The sequence below is a fragment of the Mandrillus leucophaeus genome, unplaced genomic scaffold, assembly GCF_000951045.1.
Source record: "Mandrillus leucophaeus isolate KB7577 unplaced genomic scaffold, Mleu.le_1.0 Scaffold139, whole genome shotgun sequence".
Taxonomy (NCBI): Eukaryota; Metazoa; Chordata; class Mammalia; order Primates; family Cercopithecidae; genus Mandrillus; species Mandrillus leucophaeus.
The window spans coordinates 1,525,126-1,534,355 of NW_012101354.1; the positions used below are offsets into that span (position 1 = coordinate 1,525,126).

The 9,230-nt window shown below is 49.5% G+C and overlaps 2 protein-coding genes across 4 annotated transcripts in view; one reads left to right on the forward strand and one right to left on the reverse strand.

The window, feature by feature from the left end:
* Window positions 1-2,828, reverse strand: part of MLLT11 (myeloid/lymphoid or mixed-lineage leukemia (trithorax homolog, Drosophila); translocated to, 11) — a 13,434-nt gene extending 10,606 nt beyond the window's left edge. For both annotated transcript variants that reach the window (XM_011973566.1, XM_011973565.1), the window contains exon 1: window positions 1,357-2,828. The gene's annotated coding sequence lies outside the window, so the exon portion shown is untranslated. The remainder of the gene's footprint in view (window positions 1-1,356) is intronic.
* On the forward strand, window positions 2,090-9,230 carry CDC42SE1 (CDC42 small effector 1). Of its 2 annotated transcripts, XM_011973564.1 has the most exons (6): window positions 2,226-2,427; window positions 5,108-5,243; window positions 5,894-6,210; window positions 6,759-6,869; window positions 7,562-7,652; window positions 8,571-9,230. In XM_011973564.1, the coding sequence occupies exons 3-5, from the start codon at window positions 6,157-6,159 to the stop codon at window positions 7,634-7,636; spliced, it is 240 nt and encodes a 79-aa protein (XP_011828954.1). In that variant the 5' UTR covers window positions 2,226-2,427; window positions 5,108-5,243; window positions 5,894-6,156; the 3' UTR covers window positions 7,637-7,652; window positions 8,571-9,230. The 2 variants fall into 2 exon arrangements, with proteins under 2 accessions (XP_011828953.1, XP_011828954.1); XM_011973563.1 differs by lacking the exon at window positions 5,108-5,243 and having other exon boundaries at window positions 2,090-2,427.

Sequence of the window (9,230 nt, forward strand, 5' to 3'; positions counted from 1 at the left end):
ATTGACCCAGAGACATGTACACAGGGTACAAAATATATTCAAGAAAGACATGCATGCAAGCATATGTGGCATTAAAATCAAGTCAAGAACATAAAACTAAGACTACACAGAAAATTGAAGTTAAAATACTATTCACTAATGTAAATAGTAATGACATTTTTGATTTAATACAGTATGGATTTAATTATCAAATACTCCAAATTTTGCAAAAGGTTCCTTTTTTGGCTAGCTTCCCCTTCCCCTCCACAAATGCTCTCCACCCCTACTTCATCTATCTTTACATCTATCGTTATGTTAAACGGTATCATTTACTTAAAGGGTTTCGACAGTGCCTTGTACCACAACATATGTTCAATAAATGCTTCCCACTAACCTTCATTTTAAATTATCCAGGTATTTTAGGCAAAGGCAATTTCTAATTATCACTCTGTTCTTAGAGATAAATGATTAGCAAATATATAGATTAGAAAGATACATCTCTCTCGGAGGCACACAGACACACCCAAATATCCTTTGTCCAGACCCTTTGTGGGCATCCAAGGCCTACTCAACAGGGCCTTGCTGTGTCATGCTGCCACCATGGGGAAGGGGGAAGGACAAGGTGGTGGTGGTGGTAGAGGGGAGCGGAAGCTCTCTGGCATCTCATAATGTGTGCCTCAGTCAGAGCTTGGATTTTCCTATTAGCATTCCCCCACCAATTCCACTGAGCTGCAAATAATCATTCTTTTCCAGAATCTGTCCCCATAGCTAGCTCCTGTGGGCTATACTGATTTCACTATGGAATCAGGCAGTTCTCCAACACAGAGGCCCCCACCTTTCCTACCCTAGGCTGCCTCTTTCTTTGGAGCAAAGATTTGAGGTGGAGTGAAAGAGATTGTCCAAAGAAAGGTCAGGATTACACTAAACATTATCCCATATAACCCCCTCCCAAACTCCCTCCTACAGAGAAACATAGAACACTACGGAAAAAAAATTGCAAGTATAGGGAAGTAGAGGGCAGAGAGATACAGTAGGACTAAAGATTCATCAAATAGCTGGTAGAACAAATTATGGTTTGAAAAGGAAGATAAGTAGACTGAATATATTAAATACACAGGACAATAAATTACAGAAAAGGATATTTGAAATAAGGAGGTAGGTGCTGAGAAATAACTACATGTAAATTGTTAGAAATTAATGGTCTGTACAAGGTAACAAGGCATGGATGCTGTGAAGAAATAACTACCCATTGTTCATAGCGCCCCCTTCTCTCCTCTTCAGCTGTCCCCCACCTTATGTGGGGTCTTTCAATCTAACCATAAGCAGCCGCTCTTCTATCTTTGCAGCCCCCTGCCCCCCTCCCTCAGTTTGGTTTACCTGTTATCAATCAATTACTGGCGTGTTCCAAAGATGGAGGGAGTGCCTCGGGGGCTCCGGGATCTGTGCCGGGCTGGAGAAATACAAAGCTGTTGGGGCTTTGACGGCTTTGTCTTCTCACTCCTTTTCCCTCTTCAGTGACTGAGACTGTCAGTTAGCTCTCCCCCTGCAATGCAGCCCCTCCTAAGAAGGGCGGAAGGATTTCCCCGCCCCCTCCTGCCTGACTCGGCTAATTCAAATGATAGGTTCCAGAACACTTGAGGGAAAGAGACGATTAAAGCGTCTCCGTAGGCTCATTGGTCTGCGCTATTATTCCCAATCTCCTCCAGCATACCCGTGCTGACTAGGGGCGCAATGAATGAGCAGTTAATTGCCCTCTAATTTTAGGTCCTCTAATTTATGGACTTGAAATCTTAACTCTAGACTACAATGGAAAGTAGTGTTCCTCTCTTCTACAATTTAAGGACTTCAGGTTACAAGGTATTTTTAAGAATCATATTTTTCCACCCGTTCTCCCAATCCCTGATCCTCCCGACTCGCCTCTCTACCCTCACAATGGGTAAATAAACCTAGTCCTATTCCATTTTGGGTAGAGCACAGAAGAGATTTGGGGTGGGGGGGCGTGCTTCTGCGAATCTCTGAACTTGGTTAGGTCTCGGGGTTTGGGGGGCTCCGCTTCGTTTTGTCCCGAAATGCCTGGCGCGCAAAGGGAACGTGAAATTTCGGGGGCCTCAGCTTGGGTACCAGGCCCTCATCTAGGTGTTCGCATTCTCCGGTTCTCCCCTCAGGGGCGGCGGCCTTGGGGGGCTGCAGAGGCACCCTCCCACGCCTCGCACAGTGCAGTGCCTCCGCAGTCCAGAGGGGAGCTGTGCGCTCGGCTCCGAGCCGGACGGGTTTCGTAATCGCGTCGCCGCCGCTTCCGCCCTCAGCCGGCCCCACCTCTGCCGGCTCGTCCTGGGCTCCCCCACCGGGCCGCAGAGCTAGCCCGGGAAGCCCACACTGGCGGCCACGGAGCAGAGCCCCTCACCCCCGCCAGCTGTAGCTGAACGTCTGGATACCGGAGAAGAGCAGGTGAGGCCATGCAGTTGGTCCCCCGGCCCGCCCGCCGCGCCGGCAGGGCCAGGCGGAGACACACCGGATGCGGGGTGTGGGGAAGGCGGATGTCTTGGGCTGCAGAGATGCTGGGGCGTTGGGAACGGGGTGCGCGCCCGGGGTGGCCGTCCTCATCCACCCTCCTGGGGTGCGCAGGCTGAGGCCGCTGAAGAGTAGAAGGAAAAGAAGGAACTGGAATGTTGGGGTGGGGGTGGGAAAGGGAGGGTCCGAAAGATTCCCAGGGAGGTCCCAATCCGATTAAGGGTTGGGAAGAGCAGAGAACTTCTGGGTAGAGTTGGGTAGTGGGGGGAGACAGATACGGAATCTGAGTGATTGAATATATTTGGGGAGGGGAGGCTTAGGGCCTAGCCCTCTTTCCTCTTAAGCCCCCAGAAGACCTTTCCTGGGGAAGGGGAATGTTGGAGCTGGGCCTGTCACTTGGCTGAAATATGGAGTCCACTCCACTTCTCCAGAGCCCCTCCGCAGCCCTCCATGTCTAGGGGTCTCCACACAGGGACCAGCTGCTGCCCCGGGCTTCTAGCCAGAATTGCCCATTCCATTCTCTCGATTCTTTCTTTCTCTCCAGCTGCTTCATGTGAGGGCTTGTCAGGCCGCGGGTTGGAGGCCTTAGGGCCAGAGGCGGTGGGACCGGGTGAACCGGTTTGGGGCCCGAATGGGACCAGAGAACTAGCCTGTACATCCTTCCTCCCTGGCACCTCTTTCCTAACCCTTCTGCTCACCTCCCAACAGCTTTGAGACCCTCAAGTCCTAGTGTGATCTTGGTGGGGGTGGGGGGTGGCTTTCCCGGTTCCATATTTCACTCTTGCCATTTGGAACTCAGAGAGGCCGAGTTCTGAGCACCAAGGACGTGGCCTTATGCGGTCTAATCCTCATCCCTCCTGTTGATTTCTCAGCCCCTTCCCTACCCACTGTGGGGTTGGATTCGGTGGCTCTTCCGCCTGGGCTGACCAGCTCAGGACTTCATTTTTCCTCAGCCCACTCTCTTCTGGCTGCTTTAAAGAAGAGTGGCCGCCAGTGGCTCTTACTTCCTTTTTTGGCTTTGTTCCCATCCCCCCTTCCCTGCGCTACCATCACATTCACCCTGACCTGTCTTCACACTCTGACCCCACCCTCAAGTTTCAGAGACCCTAATGTCCTAGGGAATGGAATTTCCTGGTCACATCTCGTCATCATTGGTCATTTCATGCCAAGTCCCACACACACACTTTCCCTCCACCCAGCTCTGGTCAGGTCCCTGGAAAAGAAACAGAAATGGCCTTGTTCTCTGCACTGCCCCTTTCCCTCTCTCCTCCTCCCCCTCTCTTCTCCTCTTCGCTCCCAGCACTATCCACCTCTGTCCCTCAGCTTTGAGCAGGGCAGGAGATGTTGAGGGAGAGTCCAGTCGCAGTACAGCCTGCCTGCTGGTGTTGGGGGTTTCCTCTAATTCTTCATTTTCCCCCAACCCTTACCACCTGCCACCATCACCATCAGGATAAACCCTATGACTGACTCACTGACGTCCCACTGACCACAGCTCTCCTCTCTGGACAGCTGTGTTTTAGCTTCCGCTCCTTCTGGTTACTCCTCCCTTCCAGTGGTGAGAAGGGAAGTAAGAGAAAGCCTAGCCTCCTGGGTTCTCCCTTCCCCTAGACGCTGCATTTGAGTGTTTGTGTGATCTCATCTCAAGGCTGTTAAAAAACCTCTCTTTATGTGTGTGTGTGTGTTTTTTTTTTTTTTTTTTTTTTTGTATTTGAGACAGGGTCTTGCCCTGTCACCCAGGCTGGAGTGCAGTGGTGCAAACATGGCTCACTGTAGCCTCCAACTCTTGGGCTCAAGTGATCCTCCTGCCTCAGCCTCCCCAGTACCTGGGATGACAGGCGCATGCTACTACACCCTGCTATCTTGTTTTTTTGTTTTGTTTTGTTTTTTTGAGGTGGAGTTTCGCTCTTGTTGCCCAGGCTGGAGTGCAATGTCGCGATCTTGGCTCACTGCAACCTCCGGTTCAAGCAATTCTCCTGCCTCAGCCTCCCAAGTAGCTGGGATTACATGCATGCGCCACCACACTCAGCTAATCTTTTGTATTTTTAGCAGAGATGAGGTTTCACCATGTTGGCCATGCTGGTCTCAAACTCCTGACCTCAGGTGATCCGCCTGCCTTGGCCTCCCAAAGTGCTGGGATTATAGGCGTGAGCCACCACGCCCGGCCTATCTCTTGTTTTTAAATCAGTCTGGGGTGCCAAAGCATCAGTGTTCCTGGCCTGGAAGAAAGGGAGATTCCTGTTCATGTTAAAGTGTCGTATTTATGAAACTCCCCTTTTTGGAATCTTTGAGGTTGTCTGTACTATAGGACTGGGGAAATGCAAGTGAGTCTAAGAAGAAACCCAGATGTGTCCTACCCTGGCTGGCAGTAGTGAGAAGGGAGGAAGTTCTTCCCTGGACACTAGTACTATTGGAAAGTTCCTTGTGTCTGGTTGACTGATGAAGCTTGAGGATGGAATTGGTGAGGAGGGAGGGGAGAACAGGTCACAGCTGGAGGGGAGCCTGGGCCCTATAGGGTGTGAGGCAGAGCAGAGTGGCAGATAGGACATGTGGACGGTGGGGAAAATATTCCTCATGGGACAGAAGATACCTGGCACATGTACCCACAACCTGTACACAGATGATCTGTACTGGACACACGTGGAGATATGGCCATGCCACACATGTGCAAACAGAGGTGTACACACAGGAGTGCAGTGATACAGGACACAGATAAACAGAATGTACACAGCCTTCAGGAAGGATCTCAAGGTCAGGTAATAAAGGAACTGCTAACTGGCTTCTGGGAGGGATTGGATTTCACTGGAGGGAAATCAGGAGGAACAGGGCAGCAGAGGGGGAAAACATTTCTCATTGTAGAAAGTCTTTCCTGAGGGCCAACCTGTCAGTTAGTCTCCTAGGACCTCAGTGGTCCAGGGCTCCCCTGTTCTTAAAGAAACTCTAGCATTCAGGGCAAGGTAAGAAAAAAGGCAGGGACAGGGTGGAGACCTTGTTTGTGAGAACAAAAAACCACTATTTCCTCTTCAGAGTCACTTAAATGCCCCTCCCCTTCTGCCCTAAACTCAGAGAGAAGGGAGCTGGAGCTTCTAGCACCCCAAACTTTGCTAATTTCTGCCACTGTCCTTTGGTCCTCGCCCATCCTTTTAACTCTAAGTGCTTCTAGCCCCCTTCCTCTCCCTTGGTACCACCAGCCACTGCTCCTTAACCCCTTGGTGGCCTTTTGGTTCTGTTCCTTTATCTTAAGAGTCAAACTGAGGTTTGTAGTGTTTGGGAACGAGTGTTGGTGTACAGGTCTCGGGCCCCTCAGGGAGGACTGAGAAGATATAGGCTCATCAGGAGGTTTCTCAAGGATTGGGGGAGGGGGAGATTTCTCATTTCTCTTTCTTTTTACTTTCTTCTAATCCAGGGTTCCGAGTCTGAGGAAGACATAACCTTGTGCCTGCCTGCCCACCTCTCTCTCTGGTCCTGTTCATCTCTCAGGCTCTGAGACACTGACCTTCACTGCTCAGTTAAGGGTTCCAGGGATTCTACTTTCTCTGGACCCATCCAGCTGAGTGAACCCAGGGTGTTGTTATATCTGGGGAGAGTGAGGAGTGGGTTGTCCAAACACCAGAGCAAGAGCCCTTTGGGGCCTCAGACAGAGGAGTGAAGCTGGAACCATCAGGGAACATGAGTGAATTTTGGCACAAACTGGGCTGCTGTGTGGTAGAGAAACCCCAGCCGGTGAGTCTCCCCACCCCCATCCTAACCCAAAGAGCAGTCAATTACCATGTGCTGTGAGGTAGCCACACCATCTAGGATCTGCCATCTAAAAAGCACACTTCTTGCCTCCCTCTGTGTCAGGAGCTTCTATAGTCAAGCAGCTGTATATGTGGAATAAAGGGCATTGGGTGATGGAAGAAGTGAATAGTCCTAGCTATTACCTCCTGTTCCTGTCCATTCTGAGCTGGGCGGGGTTTGTAGGTGGAGCTGCATACCTGTCAGTTTTCCCCATTATTTCATCATCAGTCAGAGGTGACTTTGACGTGTCCTTTCTTCGTCCGGTGTTCACTCTACAGGCCACTGCCCTCACTACTCTGGTTCATGTCTTCTGTGTGCTTTTGTTGTTCCAGCTTTGCCTTTCATGCCCTAGTGGTTTCCCTGTTACAATGCCACATCCCCTCTTCCCACCAGGCCCTTAGCTTTTTAGTGGTTTTGAAGACTCTTTTCCTTTCCTCCACTCTAACTGGAGGAGGGGCCTTAAGACATGACTCCTTATCTTCTCCAAGCAGAAGAAGAAGAGAAGACGGATTGACCGGACCATGATTGGGGAACCAATGAATTTTGTCCACCTGACTCACATTGGCTCTGGGGAGATGGGGGCCGGAGATGGACTTGCCATGGTAACAAGGAAATGGGGAGAGGTTGATACGGGGGTGAGGTCTATAACCATTCCTTCTTTTTGAAAGTTCAAGCTAGGGACATATGAAAATACTCAATGGGGAAGTAAAAACCTGGGATTCTAGTCCTGGTCACAAGTTGTGGAAACCTGAGACCTGGCATTTTAGGTGTCTGGGCCTAGGTTCTCTCATCTTTACAACTTAGCAGATTGTTCTTCACTGGGGTAGGGGGTATATATATCTTAATAGTTGGAAGGCTTTTTCCAAAAAGCTTATAATCCTCCCTTCTCCTAATTAAGAGCTGCTATCTCAGTGTCAGAGTAAATCATATATTTAGGAGTGTTGGGACAGGAAAAAAGCTGAGCACCGTCATCCTAAACAATGTCTAAGATGCATTTCTGTTCCCAAAATAAGGGAAATGGGTCTAAAGATAGTCTTTTCCCAGATCCTGAAACTCAGGTATATAGGGGAGAATCCATTGTGAGGGAATATTAGTAAAAGACCCATTTTACCTCATCCTCATGAAGGCCAGTGTGAAAAGAGGCATTGAGACTCCCCTAGGAGGAATGGCGGTTAGTAGACGGCTGCTATTGTCAAGGAGATGGCATCAACCTTTTCCTTGGAGGGCACAAAGTAGAGTTCTTACTGTAGGATATGAAGACTTAGGAAGGTGTCTCACATCTGTTTTTTCACAGACAGGTGCAGTTCAGGAGCAGATGAGATCCAAGGGAAACCGAGATAGGCCATGGAGCAATTCTAGGGGCTTATAGCTCCAATAATGGAACGGTGAGTGATAGAGAAACCCACCCTACGCCTCAGCCCCCATAACAACACAACCTGATACCCTGACTCAGAACCCTGATCTCATGCAAGAAAGAAAGGTGTGGCCAGGCGTGGTGGCTCATGCCTGTAATCCCAGCACTTTGGGAGGCTGAGGTGGGTGGATCACTTGAGGCTAGGAGTTCAAGACCAGCCTGGCCAATGAGGCAAAACCCCGTCTCTACCAAAAAATACAAAAATTAGGCAGGCACAGTGGCATGCTCTTGTAGTCACATCTACCTGGGAGGCTGAGGCATGAGAATCACTTGAACCCGGGAGGTGGAGGTTACAGTGAGCTGAGATCACGCCACTGCACTCCAGCCTGTGTGATAGAGTGAGACTCTATCTCAAAAAATAAAAAAAAAAGAATGGGAGATAGGGAGGAATTAGAAGGGAAGATTCAAGAATGTGGGATCTAAGCTGGGCATGGTGGCTAACGCCTATAATCCCAGCACTTTGGGAGGCCGAGGTCAGCGGATGACTTGAGGTCAGGAGTTCGAGACCAGCCTGGCCAACATGGCGAAACCCTGTGTCTACTAAAAGTACAAAAATTAGCCAGGCATGATGGCACACGCCTGTAATCCTAGTTACTCAGGCAGCTGAGGCAGGAGAATCACTTGAACTCGGGAGGTAGAGGTTGCAGTGAGCCTAGATCGTGCCACTGCACTCCAGCCTGGGCAACACAGCGAGATTGTCTCAAAAAAAAAAAAAAAAAAAAAAGCGTAGGATATAGAAAGACTGAGAAGGTGTTGTGCAGATAGAAGTAAAGAACACACTGTGGAAACAGCTTAAAGTCTGCACTAGGTAGTGCCTTCTTCCTAAAGCCTTGGTTTTCTTTGAGGCTAATCTTCTTTAAGAAAAAAAAATTTTTTTTTTTAATTTCAGGTTCTGCCATCTTGAAACCCCCATTCTGTTTCCAGCCCAGAAGAAATGCTGCCCCTACCAGATCCCTCCTTGAACCAGTGATCTAAGGACCCCTCTTTTCCCTATCTGCCTAACAGTGCCTCACAAGGCTTGGGGGCTGGACTCCCTCTGCTCCCTCTGGCTATAGCCCCTCCTGGAGATGGGGTCAAGGCAGCAGGACTGACCAAGTGACTACTGGTTAGCCAGAGGAGCTCAGCTGAAGCCCTGGACACCCTCAGATCTGAGATAGGAGTTCTCTAGGAACCTGGAATGAGTTCCTGTCTCCTGAATGATGGTCTGGGTGCCACCTGTTTTTAAACTCTTAACCTGGAACTCCTTAAATGGGGTAGGTGGGTGAAATTATCAAAGCTGAAGCTGGCTTTGCTGAGAAGCTCCCTACCTCCCTGCCGTTCTTCCTCCTGGAATGAACTAAAGCAGATGTCAAATGGGCTGGTGGGGGTGACTACTCCCTTTTCCACTCTTTAGATTTCAAACCTTAGGCTCACAGCCCCTCAATATCTCTCTGCTAATACCAGTGTCTCTCTCTAGTTAGGCCTCTAATCAATCCTCTGTTTCTGTTTACCAGCTTCCCAGCAACTTTCCTCTTTTAAAATATTAAAAATTTAATTCAGGTTCTCTTAA